We start from the raw sequence: 23795 nt of genomic DNA, 5'->3' as shown, positions 1-23795 counted from the left end.
CCACTTGTCACTCCTCTCCAAGATGAGGAACCATTCACAAGCACTCTTTGGGTGCGATCTGTAGCAATCAGCCACATGTCTCATGAGGCTGTGTAGACTATACATATTGGAGTGGATCTTACCACTCCAATGAGCAAAGTTTGAAGCCTTTCTCCAACTTAAGTGGCTCTTCCATTGGAGGAGATCTCCGTGGACTGGAACATAGATCCACACCACTATATAATATGCCCTTGTTGAATGGTGGTCAGTTCTCCTAGAAGCGAGTCTTAGGCCTGGTCTACGTATGCAGCAGAATGAAGTGGCCAACTGCTGAAGTAGTAGACTAGGCAGTACCATTTGGGATTAAAGGGAAGGAATCATACCTTTCACCTGTCCCTTGCATTTATAATGCCCAATAAGTGGGAAAGCAGCATGGGTAAAACATTTATCTTTGATATGCTGTTTTTAATTTTAAGAGGAGCATTAAAAATGTGATTCCCCCCCCCCCACCTGCTGTTGTAAACAGTACCTTCAATCTATTCTACTGCTTCAGAATTCTGCCACCACATTATGCTGCATGTGTAGTCGTCCTTCAAGCTCCTCTCTCTATAGAGAAGGAGAGAACCTGGACAAATGTCATCTACAAGTTGACAATAGGACATTTCCCTTTTCTTCATGCATTTGCTTTGGGTGTTCTTTAAATTTGGGAAATACTTTCAATGACAGATCAAATGCTTTCAAACACTCACTAGAGCAAAGTAAACAAAAAAAAGCTGTGGAATTAGAAAAAAATATTCTTCATGATCTCTGCCCATCAGACAAATGAACTCAGCACCTACCCATCCTGAACTCTGAACCTTCTGTAGCTAAGCCTTTCAGCATGAAATCCTCTGTGTATCTCCTGGGGTTGGGGTCAGCTCTCTTACTTGGGACTTACCTGTAACTGATGTTTTTCAAGTGGTCATCTGTGCAGTCACACAACTGTCCTTTCTTTCCTGCAGCAGGCCCCTTTTTAACTTGTGTTGTTCTCTTTGAAAGAAATGAGGAGAAAGTGAAGACTGCTGCTCCTTAGGTATGTGCAGTGAGCATAGACTCAGAAAGGGAAAAAGATTTTGCACCAGGGAGGATAGCTGTAGAAGATTCAGAGTTCAGGCTGTGCACAGGCACAGAGCCTGTTGGTGTGCCTGCAGGTATTATCACACATAGAACATCATTACGGCTAAAGACTTGTGTTGTTTTTTCTTGCTTAGCATCCAAACAAGATTTTCAGAAGAACTAAATTACTCGGGTTTTTTTACTGTAGGCTGGAGGTCATGTTCATCGCCCATCAGATTCTGAAGGTCTAATAGCTCATACCAGTACCTCACCTCAACAAATACCAGAACAGCCAAACTTTGCAGATTTTAGCCAGTTTGAGGTTTTTGCTGCATCAGGTGTGAATGAAGAAGAGGATGAAGAAATTGAGAGAAACGCAGAAGCATTGCAAGTGAGTATAAGCATTGATATATGGCTCTTGAAATTATGTCCTTGCCTCTTATGTACTGTCTTGTATTGTTGAACCCTGTAGTTGCTGTTGACAGCCCTATAGGTCTTCTGTTTTCACTGGTCCATCAAAGTATTTTCCTATATAGCCCCTGGAAAGAACACTGACGGTATTAGTGATATTGTAATAGACACAGGCCAGGATCCAGAGAGTCACTTCAGGTAAGCCAAAGATATGCACATTGGGATAGTGGATTTCTTTTAGAAGCAGATCCCTGTGTTATATAGACTGTACCTGGAAAACCTCTACATTTCAAAAGCAGCTTGCCATGTGACATGGAGGCTATTTTAGAAGCAGAATCCCAGACTTCTTCAGATGTGTGGAATTAGTTGGATGGTACTTTGGATTCCAGTCCAGTAAATATTAAATGTTTCAAGCACAGCTTCTAATAGGTATTTTCACTCTTAACCAGGTGGCAACAAGATATTCTGTGATCAAACTATCCATTTGGAAATGCAACTTTCATCTGTATCTATACATTTTTTTTATGTCACCTGGTTAAGGGTATACAGTTATTTACAGTGACAATGAATAACTTTGTGATCTTATGGCTACTCTGTTTTCTAGATATTGTTCTGGGGATCAGGAGTGGTTGGTTCTGTAAAAGTGGCATCCTCTAGTAATAGTTGACAGTTACATATGCCTGACCACAAGCGCCCATTATCTAGGGCTGAACCACATTTGCAGACTTTTGTTTCTTGGCAGACACAATTTGAAGTGCTGGTTTTAACCCAAGTTCTAAGTGGACTGGGCCAAAGTATCTGAAAATGGGTTTATTCCTGTATGTATATGCCTGAGGATTGTCAGCTGCAGCCCAATTCTGGGTGTCCTAACCTTTGTAAGGTAGATGAGATGGTCCCAGTGAAAGAGTAGTGGAGCCTTAATTATGGAACATACCATATGGCCTTATCCTTAATGTTCCAAGTGAAAACCCTGTTCTCATTGTTGTAGAACTGTGGAAGGTTTGGGATTTTTACCTGTTGATTTAGTCTTTGTTTTGTGTTTTATTCTTGTATTGCTTTAATTTTATATGTAAGCTGCCTTGAAGGCAGGAATTGGACAGATGGACATTTTAAAAAATGTGACTGTTATCAGAACATAAGAATTGCCCTGCTGGATCAGACCATTGGTCCATCTAGTCCAGCATCATGTCTCACATAGTGGCTCACCAAATCCTCTGGACAGCCAACAACAGGACATAGAGGCTGATGCCTTCCCCTGATGGTGCCTTCTGGCTCTGGGATTCAGAGGCTTAGTGCCTCTGAATGTGGAAGTTCCCCTCAGTCACCATGGCTAGTAGCCAGTGATAAGACATATCTGATCCCCTTTTAAAGCTGTTTATTCCTGTGGCCACCATTACATCCTCTGGCAGCAATTCCAAATTTTAATCACTGTCTGTGTAAACAAGTTTTTCCTTTTGTCCGTCCTGAATCTAGTGCTCATTAGCTTCATTTGATGCCCCCGAGTCCTAGGATTTTGGGAGAGGGAAAAAATGTCTCTTTGTCAACTCTCTCCACCCCATCCATAATTATATAAATCTCTATCATGCCCTGCCCCCTTAGTTCTCTCGTCTAAACTGAAAAGTCCCAGACTCTTCAGACTTTCCTCATAGGGAAGATGCTTCAACCCCCTAATTGATTTGGTCATCCTCTTCTGTACTGCAATGTCCTTTTTGAGATATAGTGACCATAACTATACACCATATTCCAAATGGGGCCACACCATATTACAGTGGCATTATAATATCAGCTGTCTTATTTTTAATCTTAATAATTAATCACATAGAGTGTTCCTTTTTCAGTGCTGCAGCACACTGGGTTAACACATTCATTGAGGTATCCACTACGACCCCAAGATTTTTTTCCCCTCTCAGTCTCAGCAGGTTCAGACCCCCATAAGTGGCATTCATCTGCCACATTATCACCCACTCACCCAGTTTGTGGAGATCCTCTTGGAGCGCTTCACAATTAGCCTTGGTTTTCACCATCCTGAATAATTTGGTGCCATCTGCAAACTTGGCCACCACACTCCTCACCCCTAGTTCCAGATAATTTATGAATAAATAATACCGGCCCCAGTACCAATCCTTGTGGGACTCCACTGCTTACTTCCCTCCATTGTGAGAACTGTCCATTTATTTCTACTCTTTTCTTCCTCTCGTTTAACCACTTTGTAATCCATAAGAGAACCCATCTTCTTATCCCATGACTGCTAAATTTACTCAGGAGTTATGCTGCATACAAAATCCCAGAGAGAGAGAGAGAGAAGCTTCTTTGCAGCTTGAAAATGTTTTTGGCAGGATTACCAAGAGTCAGAAAGTGGCTTTAGGGTCATCACCCAATTGACCATTCCTATCCTACTGTCAAAGTAGAAGCACCCAACTAGTGATGGGAAGATTGCAGCAGCAGCCAGCTAGAGCAGACTTTCTTTATAATGCAACCTTTAAATAACCATGTGGTAGAACAGAAGAGCATTCTAATTGTTGCTAACAAAATGCTTGTCCCTGCATTTCTGCATTATTTCTCTTTGCAGGCAGAAAAACCCTCTGATTCTGCAGGAACTATTAGAGTTGCCAAGACTGATGGAAGATTAGAGGACAAGACAGCTTCTAGTGCCCCTGCAAATGCGGTATACAAAACAAATACGTTTATTGTGCCATGAGCCAGAGCTAATTTCATGATAAGATGCATGAAGTGTTCTACTCAGTGGTTAGAAGTGTTTAGATAGAGAGATAGATATACACATACAAGGTATAAACAGTGGCAGTGCTGATACATACTACAATGGGGAAACTTTACTGAAACCTGCCCTGCTTTTGGAACAATATAACATAGAAGCTGTTGTTTCATGTTGTCTCTCAGTCCGTGTTATACAGTGGGCTTCAGAAAAAATAATTTATAACAATATAACAAACAGTATGTCTCAATGCTGTGTATTTTTCTAGGGTAAAGGCACCACACCTCTAGCTCCACCACCAAAACCTATACGCAGAAGGCCAAAATCAGAGGATGAGCTAAGACCTGAAGCTGAGGAGCATACACAGAAAACAGGTGTCATAGCTGCTGTTCTTGCTTCACAGCCATCTATTCCTAGGTAACCCGAGATGTGTATAAGTACCTCTAATGGATATATTTGTTAATGAAAATGTCTTGGTATTATAGAAAGAAGTAGATGTCTATAATACTTGAATAATTGTACTGCTAAATAAGGAGAACAGACGAGATGGAATTCTAAGCACAATTACAATGGCTTTTTACTAAACACCAGTAAAATATAACTTTTTTAGTGTTAACACTCTGTAAATAGTCAATATTTTAAAAATCGCACTACATCAAATTTGAATAGTAGGTGTACAGCTTCTTCTATCACACTTTCCTTGTTACAAGAATGGCTGCATGCTTTCAGTGCATATGGGTTCACCAAGTAAACATTGTTTACAGAGAATCGGGCATTTTGAAATTATCAGCAGAAACCTAAAGGCGGTTAATCAGAGACTTTGATTTCTTTCTGTTTCACAAGGCTACATTTTAGTTGTTGTTACTTCCAAGCTAATCACATGCCTTCTTCCTATGGCTCCACAGAGAAGCATATGAAAAATACAATTGTTAAAGAACTATGAATTCTGAAAAATTCACAGAGTAAATAGATATGTATCTATTTCACATAATTGCATTCCAGCCCTTTGCTTTTCTCTGCATTGGACCTGGGTTGTTTTGGCAACCACCTTGGGTGTAAATTTGTAGTTGTCAATACAGAAAGTCATTTTTTTTTTATTGACAACGTAGTTCAGTACAATGCACTTGCGCTAGAAACATGCCATATGACACAAGTGTCTCAATATAAAAAACTGTACAATTCAGTGTATATTGTAGGGCTTTGACTTTTCAAAACCACTTTGAAACATAATAAATTTGCCAAGGCAGTTTGAGATGTCATTTGGAAAGTTTGCCTGCAGGCTGGCCATAGTAATCTGCAGTCAGCGGCCACTAACAGGAGAGGATGCCAAACATACTAAATGCATTCAACTAGAAAATGTTAGATGGCTAAGTAATGTAATAATAAACTGCTGTAATTTCAGAATACCTGCTTAATTCAGTTATTTGGAAATAAATTCAGACCTTTCTGATAACTGTTTTCTAATATGTCCCCTCAGATCAGTAGGAAAGGACAAGAAGGCAATTCAGGCATCAATCAGACGCAATAAGGAGACAAATACTGTTTTAGCCAGACTGAATAGTGAATTGCAGCAACAATTAAAGGTAAGTAATATTTTGGAAATATTTTAAGGGAACAAGAGATTACTTGGAAACCTTACAAACAAGCAGTTTTTCTTGATGCTAAACCAGTAGGGGTGGGGATAAGATTAATTATCATTGAAGGTTGAAATTATGAATGGTTTCTGAATGGGAAAACCCAGATTTCAACATGGATTGTATTTTTAGTCTTTGCCGGCTTTCTCATGTTCATTCTGCTGTTTCATGCAGTGTAGCTAAGCTTTTGCATTGGTCGGTGATGCACAAAGGCCTGCCACCAGCTATTTTAAATTTTTCTTTCCCCATGCATAGCATAGATTTTTTTTCTTTGCACTTGTGTTTAAATAAGTAGCAATATTAAAATGTAATAAGTTGTATATTTAAAAGATCTAGACTGAAATAGGAACTATGCATGATTAATGTTAATGCCTATAATTGTATCTTTTAAAATGTTCTGATTCTCACTCTAGAGTATAAAATAAAAATCTGTTCTTTCCAGGATGTTCTTGAAGAGAGAATTTCACTGGAGGTTCAACTGGAACAGCTTCGACCTTTCTCTCACTTATAAGCCGATTGCCATTAACTGTGAACTAATTAACTTTGAAAGGGGAAATTGGGTAAAAGGCCTAATTAAAGACCCATATGTTCAGCTCAGTGCACTCTAACATTCTGTGATTGTTTTGTCCTCTGTCCACAGTTGTATTTAAGTAACTTTTATAATTTTAATACAAAGAATTGGAATCAATGTTTCCTTGAATGTTCTATATATTGGCACTGCCATCCCTCCCATTTCTTGGGAACACACCTACAGTCTAAGTTGGAGCCAGGTTTTTACAGTTTCAGTGGCCTAAATCCCAAACTGGAATTCATTACCTAATGGATTTTTTTTGTATTTCACATCATGGAAAAAAAATATTCCAGGTATCCAAATGGATGCCTTTGTTACCAGTTACCTTAAATAAACACCAAAAGCACATTTTATTATGAATATGTGCTATATATCTTCCTTTTGACTGTGAAAGTGAGATTTACCTGCTGTCGTCATTGGTCAGTTTCTCATCACCATTTATTGTAACATTGCTTAACTATAATTTCAAACAGCCAGCCATTTTGGATAAACCAACTCCTTCAAGTGCCACACTCTTACATACTACTTTGCCATGCCAAATAGATTTGGTTATTCTTTTATGTTTAGGTATCTTGTACAACATGACCACAACTTCACAGTGGTTGTAATTCATGACCCTGATTTTGCAGCATGCACATACACAACCCTTTTGTGAAAGGAATAGGTGTTCTCTCAGTCAGGCATATTTCCAGAACACCTGTAGTTGATGATTTGCACATTGCCTTTTTTTTTTTAAACTGATACATTCACCAGACTCTCTTGTAAAAGAATTCATGGTCAAGAAATGTGTTAGCACTTCAATTTTTCTTTTCCTTCCCCTCAAGATATGTGGTTTAAGAGGTTTGGGCTACACTTTCTCCCCATGTCTCCAAGCCTTACTCTTCTGGCTTATAGACACGTTGCATTATTAACAGAAAGTTCCTTGACTGTATCCTGCTCTTCAGGTTGATGTACTGTATTAGGATTTGTTGTATATTGTATAATACACACCTTTTGATCTCATATGTAAATTTGCATTAATGCTGACTAACAGCAGATATACTATTTAATGGCTTATTCTGGCTGTGGGATCATAGATGTTAAACTGCATGAATGTATCTCAGCAGAATCAGAACTAGCAAGTGTGATTTTTACACCAATAAAACAGCACAATATTTTAACTTGGTGAATCCTTTCTAACTTACGCTTCATGTTACAGGAATATACTGCAATACAGTTATTCTGTGAAGTATTTGGTGGTAGGGGAACAGCTGCTTCAGAAATAGCTTGGTTACCATCTGTGTTCTGACTTTTCAGTATTGAAGAATGATCTTAGTATATCCTAGGAAACAGACCAGCAGCAATAGCTGGATGCAAACTGTGCTCTTTATTAGACAATAAACATGTAGTGTTTTACAAAGAGAGAACTAAGTGACACAATACACATACTTGACATATCAAGCGGAAAAGGTATAATTAAGAACCACTAAGTTTGGTAAGTGTATGGATTAATACATATTTCTGCATAGTGAGTGAAAGAAAGGAAATAGTACAGTAAACAGAGTACTGTTGATACTGAAATTCCATTCTGTTCATGTTATGTACAAGAAATGTGTATTCAACAGGGATACAGAGAAAGCCATGCAGAACTTGCTTGCCATAACACACACACCATTTGCTGGGGTAGGGCAGGAATGTGTAACCACTATGACTGTTTTTGGAAGGCACCATTGAAAGATACTGCCCCTTGTTCAGTACTGCTGGCACATTGAAGATTTGCTCCAGCATCATGTTAGGGATGAGGCCATCTTTCCAGCACTGACCCAAGGGTTGGTGTCAGCCTAGTATTTTAAAAGACTACTTCCCTGTTCTGTATTCGAAAAAGGAATGACCCTTTTTTTGGGTATTTCTTGGTATTTGTGTGTGTACCTGGAAGTCATGGTGACCTCTGGTGACTGAGGGCATGGAAGATATTCAGAGAGGTGGCTGAATAAAGCCTGCCCCTGCCGCCCAGCCAAGTACTTGCCAGAGTCGACCCTGCATAGCTTCCAAGATCAGGCTTGCCTGGGATATTCAGGTTGGCAAGGAATAACTGTTTTGAAAGGAAGTTTCAGTTTTTCCATGGGCAACTTTTAATATTGCAAATAGACTACCAAACTTTGTCATTTCATTCTACTTCTAGTTAATTAGTAAATCAAAAGTAGATTTGAGCAAAGGTTAATTGGAAATAGACTCATTTTCTGTGTTAAATTTAGTGAGCATGGAATTTCATTGCTGGTTATCGTAAACCTTATTAGATGCTTCCATTCTCTTCAATGTTACAGATAATTGCTCTTTGCAGTGCAGAAAGCCATGGGAACTTGTCAGCTTCCTCTGTAGAACAAATCAATTGAAGCCTTGGCCCTTGTAGAAGAAAAGCATTCTTTATATCTGTTAAATAAAAATGAGTGGGGGTTTTTTCAAGACAACTTACTGCAGTTATGCATGCAGTTTGCTCAAGGATAGTAATAGGGTGATGCCTCGAGATTTCCCTCTAGCCAAGGTAGAAATCAAATGTGTGGTTACAAGAAGCTTCTGAGTTTTCCTGTATTGCAGGTATTCTCTAACAACCCTGAATGTGTACCCATGGGTGCTATGGAACCCGCCAGTGTGTTCCCTGACATCTACTTTCTTCTCCCTAAAGAGCCAGCACTGGCTTGGAGTAGGAGGTGATTCAGAAGAGTACAGGAGGGTATAATCTTTGTGTGCGCAGGGAGCACTGATTTGGAACAGCAGTTTCCATCACAGGAGAATTGCTTAATTTAGAATCTCCTAACATGATGGGATTAGACCCAGGACCCTGGCAGCCATATTGTCGCCCCAGGTCTCAGAATTCTGAAGCTGTGCAAACTTTTATTAAGATTGTGGAGCCTTCCTACTGAGAAATACCTAAGATGATTATAAATACTTTAGCTTTTACAATAACACAGCTCTTCCATACTAGTACTAATTGTCCTTCATTTTCTTTGTCCTAGTCTTATCTCAGTAATGTATATTTCTTGCATTACTATTCTCCTGTGCAATACCTAGCGCCCTTAGTGCCATGTAAGTTATAAAAAACAGCAGTAATTCCTCTACAAAGGAATGAATCCTACCTAAATTTATTCTCATAATATGTACACCTGTCAGTTTGGATATATTTGGCTGTAAAAGATTTTACTCTGCCTCTTGGATTAAGAACACGACTCTGTTAGGTAGGCAACTTGTTTCTGGGGTCTACAGTTCTTGCCGTTCAAAAATCCTTTTCCATTGAACTACTGTGCAGCCATTTCTTGCACTTCTAGTTAGTAAACAAAGAACCCAGCTGGACCTATGTGTAAGTGTGTTATATTTCCTAGGGATGGGCACTTTCCAAATTTTGCCCCAAACCGAACTAAACCCATTTCCAGACCGGTCCGGATGCAGAAAAGACCCCCGGGGGTCCTGGGGACCCAAATTCTTAGCATAATCCTAGCTCACTCTCCTCAATGTGCCCACCAAGTTTGGTCCCTCTTAGACTACAGGCCCCCAAAGAGACAATGTTTTTCAATGTGTATGACCAAAACTGACTGGGGTGAGCTAGAGGCCTCCAACTTGCACAGCCCGTCCCTTGGGTGACCCTCCACGTGCCCCACATCATGTTCCTGTCGGGTCTGGGGGATACGAGTAGCAGACCGCCAAGACCAGTGCTCCCCCGGGAAACTGCTTCTGGAGGACTTGTGCAGTGATGGTTTCAGACAGTCCAGAGCAGAACTGGTTAAGCTACAGGCACCCAATTCCCAGAGGACCTCCCTAGGGACCACCTGCACGGTTGTGGGTGCCTCTGTCTTCCTGAGGCCAACCACCCAGCCCTTTGGACATGAGGACTGGTTGGGGCCCAGCCTCCCACCCTGCCCAAGAAGGTGACAGGGACAGCAGGTGCTCTTTCCCCAGGCTTATTTACCCTTAAAAGGCAATGGGATCACCGACCAGGGCAGAACTTCCCACCCAGCCTGGGGAACACCCACACAGGGACAGGTGGTGCTGTCTCCCTGGGCCCACCCTCTACCCACTGGCAAGGTGATTCCTGGGCAGGGCCGACCCCCGCCCTGCCCAGGGCCCGGCGAACACATGCACAGGGGAGGGTGGTTCTCTCTCCCCAGGCCCACTGTCCACCCATTTGTGGCAACATGATTCCCGGGAAGGGCTGAATCTCCTTCCCTCCCTGGGGCCTGGGAAATACCCACACAGAAATGGGTGGTGCTCTCTCCCTGGGCCCCACCCTCCACCCACAGGCAACATGGTTACTGGGCAGGGCCACCACCACACCACCCTCCCTGGGGGAACACCCGCATGTGGACAGGTGGCTCACTGTCCCCAGGCCCCACCCTTAAATGGCAAAGCAATAACTCGGTAGGGCTGAATCCCCTGCACAAGGGCGGGTGGTGTTCTCTCCCCGGGCCCCACCTTCCACCCACCAGCAATGTGACTACTGGACAGGGCTGAGCCGCCCCCTCCGCCCGGGGCCTGGGGAATACCCACATGGGGGCGGGTGGATCCAGGCCCACTGTCCACCCACTAGTGGCAAAGTGATTAGTGAGAAGGGCCAAACATTCCGTCCTCCCTGGGGCCCAGGGAACACTCCCTCCCTGGGCCCAATCTTCCACTCTGAAGGCAATGTGATTATTGGCTCACTGGCAAATCTCTCCCCGGGCCCCACCTTCCACCCACCAGCAATGTGACTACTGGACAGGGCTGAGCCGCCCCCTCCGCCTGGGGCCTGGGGAATACCCACATGGGGGCGAGTGGATCTTTCTTCCCAGGCCCACTGTCCACCCACTGGTGGCAAAGTGATTAGTGAGAAGGGCCAAACATCCCATCCTCCCTGGGCCCAACCCTCCACCCTGAAGGCAATGTGATTATTGGGCAGGGCAGAAACCCCTGCCCTGCCCAGGGAACACCTGCACAGAGATGGGTGGAGCTCTCTCCCCAGGCTCCACCCTCCACCCACCAGCAACGTGACTCTGGTCAGGGCTGAACCTGTACCCGAACGCTTCCGAGCTGAGCGCAAAAACGTGACCCTCGAGCCCTGTGAGAATTTCTAAACTATTTGGAAAATGCAGTAAAATTTTTCAAGCATATGTATTTCTTCTGAAGGCCACCAGTGTAAAGTGAAACAGAAGACCATCCCCATGGGTTTTTGATTCTTCACATTTGTTTTAAATCCCACACTCATGTGATCTGTTTTACATTCTAAGTCCTATTTAGGTTATTGCTCTGAGAACCATTTTTAAGGCAGCTACTGTTCCTGTGTAGCATCATTAATTTCTTTGGATTTTGAAATTCAACACAAGTTAATTGCGTTTTACATGCTTATAGCAGTTCAGGGCACAAAAAAAACATACATTTGGACTCTGGGATATCTTCAACAAAGAGTTGATGAAGTGCCACCATCGCCAAGAATTGGTGAGTCATCTTTGAGCTCCATTCAAAAGGCTTATGAGAGATGCTACGTTGAGAGATAACAAGTATATCGTTGAAAAGGAAAAGGCTAAGATCATAGATGTGTTCATAGAGCCTGTGAATATGAAAGCAAATAATTCATCTTCCAAACTATTTAAATACAATGGTATTAATACAAGGCTTCTGAGTAACTAGCCTAGGTATTCTGCAGTTGAGGTCTTATGAGTACTTTTTAAAACAGTGGAAAATAATAAAGACAAACATACAGTAAGAAAAAAACAGAAGCGCCGGAATAATAGGTTTCATCAAGGATGCTGCTATTTAAGATACTTCTCCCCAGTCGGTGCAGCTGTACTGACAGAGCAGTTTCACCCTTTCTCCTCACTGCAGCCCCTGAGGGCCGATACACATGAAGCTGCCTTAGAGCAAGTCAGACCATTGGTCTACCAAGGACAGTAGAGTCTATTTGTGGCTCTCAGGGGTCTTTCACATCACTGATTACTAGGTCATTTTAAGTGGAGAGGCCATGCATTGAACTTGGGGCCTTTTGCTTGCAACACAGATGCTGTGTTACTAAGCCATGGTTGTGCAGCCCCAGGAATAACCTGTCCAAGGGACTCCAGGGATGGGAATATACATGGCAATTTTTCAAAAGTAGTGTAAAAGAAATGAGTTTGAGGCTAAGGGCAGCTAAATGGCTTGTGATAAATAAACAGTCACCAGTCAGCCAAATGGATATTTCTGTTCTTTCCTTGAAAGAATTATCCTTGACTACTGACATAACTCTACAAATTCAAGCCAGAAATAGAGGATATATTGACTATAAAGTTGTTTTCTCCTGAATTACTCCATTCTAGATGTTTCTGAAATTGCGGCTAACTATTTAGCTGAAGTACTGCGGTGAGTGCTGCAGTGGCTCAAGTGGTTAAGACGCTGAATTTCCGACTGGAAGGTCGGTAGTTCAGCAGTTCAAGGCCTGAGTGCTGCATGATGGAGTGAGCTCCCGTCTCTGGTCCCAGCTCCTGCCAACCTAGCACTTCGAAAGCAAGAAAGTGGGAAGGTAACAGCATTCCGACTAGCGCCTCGGCGTCTAGTCATGCCGGCCAGTGCGGCCACATGACCACGGAAATGTCTTTGGAGAGTGCTGGCTCTTCGGCTTGAAAACAGAGATGAGCACACCAACCCTGGAGTTGGATTCGACTGGCTTTCGAGCAGGGGAAACCTTTACCTTTTACCTTTACCTTACTAAAATCCAAGACAATTCTGCATGATAAGACCTATTGATTTTCAGTTCTGTACCTGGCTGTAAAGTGGTTCTGTAGCTCTGTTATGCCAATAAAGGTATGTAATAATATATATTTTTTAAAAAACTATAAAGTTTAGACCCCAAATCTGGTTGTTCCTTTTTATGTTTACTAAAAGAAAATATGGTAGTCTTAAACATGAGATACCAAAAAACAGCATAAATGGCCGATAAATCACCAGGCACTGCAATGATCTTTGAAGCATTAATAGAGAATGTGGTCTTCGCCCATTTATCCTCATCAAGCAATGAAATTTAAAGAGAATGGAGAACATCAGAGCCCATCTATTACAAAATCAGAAGTTTGTGAATTGTATACCTCAGCTGAAAATCACATATAGATACTTTTTCATTTTTATTCTTCTACATCTGTGGGAATAGAAACTAACAATTTAACAAAAAAAACCCTAATCTGAACAACTCATCAAGAACACCAGCTTTCTGCAAAAAGGTTAAAGCCTTATAGAACTAGATCAGCAGCCACATTTGAATTTTCTTCCTTAATACCCCAACTAATACTTACATAGATCCATTTACCTGAATGGTGCACTGACTTTCTCAGAACAGCAGTATAGCTGGGCTACATCTTGTGTCCTAATTAGATACCTGTTGGCTTTCAATACGTTCTGCATGTTAAACAATAAAAGATAAATTATGAAAACCAAATCTGACACTCGGTGGTTGAGATCACACGGTTCATCATACAGTTCTAAGGTGCCCTGCTTAAACATCAACAAGAAGCATGTATGTTGGCATGAATTTTCATCTTTCCCTCTCACATACACAACCATCATTTTTTGCTCAGATATTTTTGGGTATACCCTTATGAGGGACAACAGCACATATCCCACGGCTCATTGCATAGAACTGCCACTGCCTTTAAACAAACTGTTCTTGGAAGGGCTGTCATTCTGAATAACAGTAGTGCGTTGTGTATTGTAAAAGAATAAAATAGGTGATCAGTGGATAGTATCCTAGCTTTTCTACTAGCTAAATGGGAAGGATGTCCTTTGGACCACCAAAAAGGCTGTGCTGTGGATTGTGGGACCTATGTGATCAAAACCACTTGGGACAGTAGCTACACTAAAGCAAGAGTTTGGAAGAGAACAAATGGAAATGCTAGTAGGATCCAACCCAGTAGTTTTTAAGCTTTCCAGAACTGTGACCCATTTCTAAATTGGGAGCAAATTTTAGTGCTTTATAAATGTTATTATACACATCTACACCTTCCCTTTGTAATATTAAACTGTTAGTATCCATGACTACCACCCTTGTACCATGCTGCCTTGTGTTAACATATGGCTATTTCCCTGTACTACTTTTTATTATGCTCTCAATATCGCTTTACACCAACAGGATACACTACAGTCCTACCCTTTATCACTATTATATTCTTTCTATTAACCAGTACTCCATCACTGTGAGTTGGGATTGCAACAAAGCGTTCACAGAGTGCACCTGCTGACACCAGTCTCTCCCCACAATCTCTAAGATCTCTGACGGGATGATGCTGTAGGTCATGGGACCCATATAGATAAAAGGCATGCAACCTGAGGACCTATGGTGAAATTGCTCCCACCTCAGTTGCACCAACAGAAGCTCCACTGCTGGAAGAGAAAGACAGGGTAAATGCTTGCCTAGTCCTGCTTGTCACTGTAATCCCCAAGGCTGCCTGGCTTTTTTCCACAAAGAGGCTGTGCTTCCCAATCATTTGTCTTTACACACAAAACGGCCACCACCATACATTTGTCAACTTAGAATCAACCATACCACAGAAGCATCTGCTTGTGTACTTCTCCTGGTGATACCACCTCGTGCCACATTAATTCCATCTTGATCATACACCTGAATGCATTTCCACTGCATTGCATTCTTATTTACAAAAGGTGAGTACTTACAGGACATCCCTGGATGAGTCTTTGTGTAGTTAACAGCTGATCATCCCTGCCCACATTCTTCTTTAGCTATAGGTTTAAAACAGTGCACATAAGAGTGCAAGTTTCCCAGAATGACAAAAGCATATCGTAGCCCTGACCTGGATAGCCCAAGCAACCCCGATCTCATCAGATCTCAGAAGCTAAGCAAGGCCGACCCTGGCAAGTATTTGGATGGGAGACCTCCAAAGAATACCAGAGCTGGAAGGCAGAGGCAGGCTATCAAGCCACTTCTCTGAACATCCTCTGTGCCCCAGTAGGTGTCGCCAGAGGTCGCTATGACTTCCCGACATGGACACACACACACTACAAAAATACCCCCAAGAGCATATCTTTATCCACAGACCATTCAAGAAACATGTTCTTGGGAGTAAGCAGGATTCAGAGTAGACCTGCTTAAGACTTCTCTTCATTTATCAATTTTAAAGGATTAACGTAATTGTTTGTAGGTACTTTTTAAAGAGATTATGTTTAAATTGAAACATAGGGAAATTTTATTCAAGGTTTTAACATAATCTGTGTCAGTGACACATCTCTCAACTAAATTTGAAGGTGTTCAGGCTGTGCTGTCTCCTGCAACTATCTTTGGGTTCATGTGGGGAGCTGCATGTTTTGTTTGAAAATACTTCTTTGTAAAATGCAGACTCCATGTAAAAACTCATTCTATGAGAGAGAGGTTGCTTCTCTCTGTAGTGATAAGATTTGATAATGAGCAAGAGTTTTATGTAGAGGAGGAGAAGAAGAGATTGTATTTATACCCCACCCTTCACTACCTGAAGGAGTCTCAGAGCGGCTTACAATCTCCTTTCCTTTCCCTTCCCCTCCCCACAAAAGACACCCTGTGAGGTAGGTGGGGCTGAGAGAGCTCTCTCCAGGACTGCCCTTGAGAGAACAGCTCTGAAAGAGCTTATGAATGATCCAAGGTCACACCAGAAGCTGCATGTGGAGGAATGGGGAATCAAAGCTGGTTCTCCCAGATTAGAGTCCGCGCTTAACCAGTACACCAAACTGGCTGAGTGACTGATTTAGCTGACATCCCATGTGAAAACTGACGTGCTAGAACTGCATAGCTACTATCTCAGCAACTGAACATATACATTTTCTTGAAATCATGCCCAATTGACAAAAGTGTGTCCCTGAACTTTCAGCACAGAAATCCACAGCTTTGACTCATAACAGGTACACTTCTGTAAAACAAACAGTGACGACATGGAATGACAGCTGTTTTCTAATTCACCTAGTGCTGGATCCTGCCACTGAGTCTTCCTCTAGCAAAAAAAATCCTGTAACAAAAAAAGACTTTCCATGCCAGAAAATGCCATTTTCCTTTAAAGGAAGGCTCAGCAGAAAGGATCCAGCCCACTGTTTCCAGTACAGGAGCCTTAGTGATCCATGCAACTTTGTCATATTGAAAGGAACAGATGACAGACCTGATCTATGTAATCTGTGTATCGATGCATTTGCTTAATTGCAGAAGTCAAGTCTTCACGGTCAGTGTGTTCTGTTGGAGTGTGAAGCTTCAAAGCATACAGGAGCACAATGTACTCTTCAAACCTCTTAGATGGGCACAGCAGAAGTTCCTGTAGGCTACATCACTCATACATAAATCATGCTTTAAGTACAAATGTGGCAGATTCATATTCTATCTACTCTAGCATTTCTTGTTGGGTATGGACTTGGACATTCCACTTGCATTCCTTTTTGTCCAGTGTGGAGGTGGTTCTCTGCTGCAGAGTGCTTTCTCTGGTGCTAGGCACTTCTTGGATCCTTGAGCAACATTGGGTCTTTCAGAAGTACCTAATACCAGAGGAATACCAGTGGATGAACACAAGTGGAAACAAGGTATAGGATCCAAGCCCGTACTCTTTAGGTGGGCTAGGCAGATGAGTCCTTGCTTAGATTAACTTGCAAGCACCATTTTGATGTGCATTGAACAGCAAAGCAGTATCGCTGAAAGCCCTAATTTTAAACAGGGCAAGCTATATCTTGTCGTTCTACTTATTTATGATCAATATACCACATCCCCCCCAGGGCCATTTGTCCAACAGAGGAACCCACTCCTGAAATCATGTTGGGCAGTGTTCTTGAAACTGGGCAGAATATTTCAAGTTTCTTCACAAGGAAGAAGCACAGCATTGCTCTACTGTCAACCACGACCATATTGTGAACAATGTGCAATGTTAAAGGACCTCAGCATAGAACTTGAGAGCTGTCTACACGAGTCTACAAGTCATGAGCTAAATGAATGATGCCTGGTTAGCTCAACACGTACCTCGGTAGACTTGTGTGGACAGTTCTCACGTTCTATGCTGAGGTCCTGTCTATGGTCTGTTGTTATATCTATGTATTTATGCTTAGCTAAAGCTTTTATTAATGCTGGATTTTAATTAATTTTTATTATTTTTAAGCCACCTGGACCAGGTTCCTGGAATAAATAAATATGAGGGCACAAAAGAACAAAACTTTGGGTAGGTCTTACTTTGTGACTCCCAATGAATGATGTTGCTGCAAAAACAAGCCAGAGTTGTGTTCCAGTCAGAGGTCATTTCGGGGGGAACGCGGGGGATCGCAGTTCCCCTGGGTGAGGTACGGGGGCCGGGCACATGACAAAGCCCCACCCCCTGCTTCTGGCCACCCCGCTTCCGGCCCTCATTCAGCCAGGAGGAGGCAGGAGAAGAGGGAGGGTAAGTTGATTCCTTCCTGCCTCTCCCCACCTCTGCCTGCCTGGGGCCAGGGAGGGCCTTCGCGGGGCTTCCTTGCACTCCCGCCGGCCTTGCAGGTCCACCGCCGGCGGCCGGGACTGTTGGGGGCGGGGTGTGTAGCCTTATGACACACTTCCGGTGATGTCAGGGGGTGTGGCCTTATGACACACTTCCGGTGATGTCAGGGGGTGTGGCCTTATGACACACTTCCGGTGATGTCAGGGGGTGTGGCATATGCTAATGAGTTATGCTAATGAGTTCCCCTAGCTCTTTTTCTACGAAATGACCCCTGGTTCCAGTGCTATCTGCACACCTTTAAAAACAGACATACATATTCTGGATAAAGTGGGGAAAAAATTCTGCAAATATATTGCTAGCTATCCATTTACTATTTCGGTTATATAAGTAACTGTTTGAGAGGGCAAGCAACCGGACTAAGGTGTCTGCCATAAAGGAGGGTTCAGTTTCCCTCCCCAACTACCCTTTACATAGCATAGATTTCAAGCCTCAAGCTGTAGGTCTCTAGGGAGCCAGCCCAGCATGTGTATTAAGTAGTCTATAGGCAGCCTGGTCTGATTTCCAGGGTTTTGTTTTCATGTTTTGGCGGTATACTTTCCCCCCCTTTGTATGCTACCTCCTCATGCCAGTTATAACAGTCTTATCATGCCTCTTCAGGAAAGCGCGGAATAGTGGAATTGTCTCCCTGCACTGCAAAAGAAAGACATTAGGAAGTCAACATTGCACCATTGCCCTTTTGGAGATGTTAGTCTTTTCATCACTTTAAGCTGTTTTTCCTCCTAAGGAGCCAAGACGTTAGCGCTTTTCAGTTTCGCTAATAAGAGTAGATTGTCTGAGCCTCTAAACCCTGATCAATTTAGTGTCTCCTCCTACACAGCACAAAACGTTCCGTCTCCCGTGGAGGAAAATTTACAAATGCTAAGACTTGGTGATACATTTTTAAAACACATTTAAAGGCATTATGTTGACACTAATATTCTGTTTTCCCACCAGCACCATGTTTCCAGTCTGTGTCTGCAATAGGTTTCCAGAAATACTGGAATGTTTTCATAGAAAAGAAAAATTCCTACATCAAACAGGTGTATTTCTACAAAAGGAAACTGAACTGGGAGTAGGCCTTCATACTGAGCCATTATGAGAACACCATTCATATTTCTTCATTCATTCAAAAATGTTGTAGGCAAGTTAATTGATAAGAGATAATTTTGTAATCCATGCAGACTCTCATGCCCTGTAAAAAGCCTCCTCCGGAGTCCTGGACTTTCAGAAGTACTTTGTGAGGGGAAGGGGGAAGCTAGAAAAGCCATGTCAAGCAGAATCGTCCCACTGTTTCCTCATAATCCTGGCCATTTCTTTAAGTGTTCAGGAAAATTCCAAAGAAGCAAAAAAGTGTATATGCCAATAAATAAAAATCTTGAGCCACTGACCATTCATGTTATAAGCCATTTGGTAAGTGGGAATATAAACCACATTAATTTGGAGGGAGTCGTTTTAATTTCAAAATACAGGACTCACAGGAATAAAGAAGTCCCCGCTCCCTCGCTACTCTCTTGAGTCCTGCGAGGGTAAGGCTTCCAGCCAGTCCCATAGGTAACTTACCTGGTCAATTGTTTTCAGAATTACTGCATAATTGTTGTAGAAGTTTGTGTATGTTTGAAAGTGCTGGCAAAATTTGATGAATATGTCTCCTACGTTTTGGGCTGGACTCCATTCCTTAAGTCTTTGTGTTAGCGCTGCCAAAAACCATCTGCATTTGAAAAGAAATAAGGGTGTTTCTCAGTACCTGGCTCTAGGCAAGTGTCAATAGATGATAACAATTTTGCATATTTAAGAACACAGTGTCTTCTCATCTGAAGGTAGTGATCTCATCTGAAGGCATGTAGTGATCATGAACATGGTACCTATGGATTCATCTGAAGGCATGAAGGTAGTGATCATGAACATGGTACCTATGGAGGCCATGCTGCTTGCCTGTGTGTTTTCTAGCCTCCACGTGCTTCTTCTCCAAAGCAAAGGGCCAACACTGCCTTTTCTCCACAGCACTGCAGCAGGGTGTGCTGCAAAAGACCTCAGGAGACATAATCTTTCAGACTGCATAGCGTATGCATTTTGGAAATAGCTGCCACCCTATGACAGCCAGCAAAGTCAGCAGCAGCCAAATTCCATCTATGCTAAGTAAGCTCAATAGTCACAGGATAAAAGGACGAGTCCTTTTGTGGATCAAAAACTGGCTGATTAATAGGAAAGAGAGAGTGAGTATAAATGGGCAATTTTCTCAGTGGAGGGTGGTAAGCAGTGGAGTACCGCAGGGATCAGTACTCGGTCCAATGCCTTTTAACTTATTTATTAATGATTTGGAGTTGGGAGTAAGCAGTGAAGTGGCTAAATTTGTGGATGACACGAAGTTGTTCAGGATGGTGACAACTAGGGAGGATTGCGGGGCACTCCAAAGGGATCTGTCAAGGATGGGTGAGTGGGCGTGAACATGGCAAATGGGGTTCCATGTGGCCAATTGTAAAGTGATGCAGATTGGAGCAAAAAATCCTAACTATAAATACACGTTGATGGGGTCTGAACTGGCAGAGACTGACCAAGAGAGAGATCTTTTGCAGTCCATAGTTCAAAAGAATCTATTCTTCGGCGCTCAGCTTTCCTTATAGTCCAACTCTCGCAGCCATCCTGCATAAATCAGTTTGCTCTGGAGCCATCCTTCCTGAGCTAAGACAAAAACCTGTGAGCCGGAGGCTTAAAAACTGTGAGCTAGCTCACACTAACTCAGCTTAGAGGGAATGCTGGCAAGGGGCTTTCATGGCAAACGAGAAGCAGAGGTGGTTTGCCGTTGCCTTCCTTGGCGGTCTCCCTTCCAAGTGCTGATCGTGCTTAGCTTCCGAGATCTGATGGGCTCTGTCATGCTATCTTCCCTCCTCTGAGCCCAAAGAGGCTCTGCTTTATAATTTAATGAACATTTACCACAGCGGCTGTGTGGCTGCAGGGAACCGGAGTTACCCAGACCCAACTCTTTAAAAGAGTGAACACCTATGTAATTATTTCATGTTTTGGTGTGTGTGTTTCTTTAAATGTTTAGTGTGATTGCAGTATTGTAAAGAGAGTGATAGAGGGAGGTGAGTGTGATGTGATTGGCTGATGACTGAGAGTGTGGAAAGAGAGATGTCTATGACAGTGGTGGCGAACCTATGGCACGGGGGCCAGAGGTGGCACTCAGAGTCCTCTCTGTGGGCACACATGCTATCGCCCCAGCCAGGCCCAGACCATCATTAAAGTGTCGAATTCTCTGCCAAATAATTTTAAGTAAATGAAAGCATTTGGGATTGCTTTCCTTACGATGTTTGGATAATCTTAAATTAATATATGAGTTGTTTTTTCTAAAGTAAAACCTCAGCACTTTGCGATAAATAAGTGGGTTTTGGGTCGCAGTTTGGGCACTCGGTCTCTAAAAGGTTCGCCATCACTGCCCTAGAATTACATCTCATCTCCAGACTACAGAGATTACTTCACCCTGGAGAAAAAGGATGCTTTGGAGGATGGACTCTCGAGCGTTGTACCCCACTGAGTTCCCTGTCCTCCCCAGGCTCCATCCCCAAACCTCCAGGAGTTTCCCAACCTGGAGCTGGCAACCCACCCCCCACATCCACCAGCGGTGGCCAGGGGAAACCTGGCAGTCCTTTTTCATAGAGTACACAATGTAATACACAATGTAGTCTCCTTTCTTACAAAGACTGTTTAAGTTTAGTTACTGCTTTAGTATTGCTCTAGTGACAGTTGTTTTTGTTCTACTTGTGTGAAAATTAGAATTTAAGGGCCAAACCAGATGTTTTGTGCATAGCAGGGATACACATAGCAGGAGTTGCACACGGAAGTAGAAATCAGACTCATTTCTAAATGAACATTTTTCCTCAAAAAATTGCTCCCCCATCTGTTTTTTTCTCATAGGTAAAAAAGAAACAATTTTAAGAAGAAAATCAGGTAGATAATAGAGTCAAGAAGCCGTTTCCACCACCCCACTGAAAGAGACAGGTTTTTTAAAAGTGTTGTAAAAGTACTAAGTTTTGGTTGTGTATTATTCTTTTTGATTCTCAATATTCAGCTTAGCAAGAAGTTCTTTATATTACAGGTACATGAACTGTTCTTCCCCTTGATTACAAGACACATTTAACGGGACGTTTCACTGAACCCAAGTAAAAGGAGGTAGGTTTGAAGCCTTAGTGAATTTGTATCCATTCCTAAGGTACTTCAGAACCATCTCTAGAAAGTACCTATTGAGTTGCAAGATGTCCATAATATCAGAGAAGATTATCTGAACATTAGCGTGGCTTAGGATGGGTCGATTGGATGCTAATGCTGCTTTCAATGGCTTGGTGTAAACATCTCTTATAATTTCTAATACACGGACATAAGTGTTCTCACTGATCAGGAGTTCTCTGACAAGTGTTTCTCGCTTCTCTTGTGTGTTCTCCTGATGTTTCCCATTCTGCAAGACAAACCATTTGAGAAACCAGTCAACGTTTCTGTTTTCATAGTTTTTGCATCAGCCGCCTCGGATATTAATGGCTTTGCGATGGGACTCAGGATGTTATTTGAAAAAGATACTATATTATTTTCATTAATCATTTCTAGCTGTTCTGAACTTTCATAATTAGGCCAAGTTTATCATCTAAATAAGCAAACTAAGATAAAGAATGAAATGCCAAAGAATGGGAAGATGATAGCTGAGGTTTTGCCTCAAAATAGGGGGAAAGCCCCTTTTAACATACCATGTAGGTTGCAGTTAAGATTCCACTTTGTCTACAAAGGGCTGTCTCTTACTGGGGTGTAACCTATGACTCTATTTCACTGTTAGCAACCCTTTTCCATAAGGTGTCTTGTGTTTATGTATTGGAGCAAATTGTTGCTGTTAGAGGAACAGAGTCATAGGATCCAACTACAGATGCACAGTTAATTTGACAACTGACAACTGCTACACAGTTAATCTGACAACACATCTAATCTGAAGCCGTTACTGAAAACAATTTTATTATGGAGATACACTTATGAAAAACATTTAATATAGCAAGAGGTTTTATAGGATTGGCCTTATTCCATCTTGGCTGTTAGTTTCCCCCTTATGGAATAGAGAGGTAGAGTGAAATATAGACCTGGACCACTGACTATTGTGTTAATTTATACATTACTCATCTCATTAGAACAAAACTTGTGTCCAGTGGCACCTTTAAGACCAATGAAGTTTTATTCCGGGTTGTTGTTTTTTTGCCACTGGAACTAAGTTTGAAGGAAGGTTGTTTTATTGAAAAATACTGATTAAAAGCAAGGCATACACACAAAACAATTAAATTACACACATATAAGGCTATAGAGAAATAGAGGAGCTTAGAGAAATGGAGGGAGTTGTGAGGCAATATTTACCAGATCCAGATGTGCAAAACTCCAATGCTGGAAGACTGCAAACAACTAGCATATCATGAACAAAGGGGGCCCAGACTGTGCGTTTGGGGGTGCCACTCTACTAGGTGCCCAAAAGCGACACACCAAGCCAAGGCTGGGCAGCCGTTTTTATAGATTATAGAAGGTATCCTGAGGGGCAGAGCTATGGGTTTTGGAACCAAAAGGTTTCTGATCTTTGATTATGGGTTTCCCATACCTTAAACAAAAGGTGTGATGGCACCCTATTGAGTACATCCTAGAGATGCTTGGAGTGTTGATGGCTGATACTATCTGATACATCTAATAACCCGGGAGAATTGCTCAGGAAGAGGACAATAAACCTGTTCCCCATAGAAATGTTTACATTTAAAAGGAAGTATGGCCTAGGATGGGATCTATAAGGACAGATGTAGGTGTTTTTGTAGAGAAATGTACTTGCATGAGAGAGAGACAACAGGTGCTTTTTCAGAGGAGATCTCCATATCAGGGACATGCTGGAATGCAGAGAACATTGATCGTTACCTGCTGTGAAGGCAGATTGCATATAGACAGGACAC

At 42.3% G+C, this 23795-nt stretch overlaps 2 protein-coding genes across 6 annotated transcripts in view; one reads left to right on the top strand and one right to left on the bottom strand.

The window, feature by feature from the left end:
• The window catches only part of REPS1 (RALBP1 associated Eps domain containing 1), a 61332-nt gene extending 53785 nt beyond the window's left edge, over positions 1-7547 (top strand). For all 5 annotated transcript variants that reach the window (XM_015416431.1, XM_015416430.1, XM_015416428.1 and 2 more), the window contains 5 exons: positions 1283-1465; positions 4055-4150; positions 4467-4615; positions 5676-5781; positions 6275-7547. In XM_015416431.1, the coding sequence (XP_015271917.1) occupies positions 1283-1465; positions 4055-4150; positions 4467-4615; positions 5676-5781; positions 6275-6343 (603 nt within the window). In that variant the 3' untranslated portion in view covers positions 6344-7547. The remainder of the gene's footprint in view (positions 1-1282; positions 1466-4054; positions 4151-4466; positions 4616-5675; positions 5782-6274) is intronic.
• Positions 7548-8675: 1128 nt separating this feature from the next.
• ECT2L (epithelial cell transforming 2 like) overlaps positions 8676-23795 on the bottom strand; it is a 51869-nt gene continuing 36749 nt past the window's right edge. Inside the window, exons 15-22 of the mRNA XM_015416424.1 lie at positions 22074-22288; positions 19399-19546; positions 18416-18489; positions 16510-16666; positions 15044-15109; positions 13683-13771; positions 11785-11957; positions 8676-8812 (exon numbers count right to left, since the gene is read on the bottom strand). Coding sequence (XP_015271910.1) covers positions 8676-8812; positions 11785-11957; positions 13683-13771; positions 15044-15109; positions 16510-16666; positions 18416-18489; positions 19399-19546; positions 22074-22288 — 1059 coding nt within the window. The remainder of the gene's footprint in view (positions 8813-11784; positions 11958-13682; positions 13772-15043; positions 15110-16509; positions 16667-18415; positions 18490-19398; positions 19547-22073; positions 22289-23795) is intronic.

This window comes from Gekko japonicus, unplaced genomic scaffold, assembly GCF_001447785.1.
Source record: "Gekko japonicus isolate JY-2015 unplaced genomic scaffold, Gekko_japonicus_V1.1 scaffold1821, whole genome shotgun sequence".
NCBI classification, from domain to species: Eukaryota; Metazoa; Chordata; class Lepidosauria; order Squamata; family Gekkonidae; genus Gekko; species Gekko japonicus.
The sequence above is the reverse complement of the archived record's forward strand: the minus strand, read 5'-3'. Positions and strand labels throughout refer to the sequence as shown.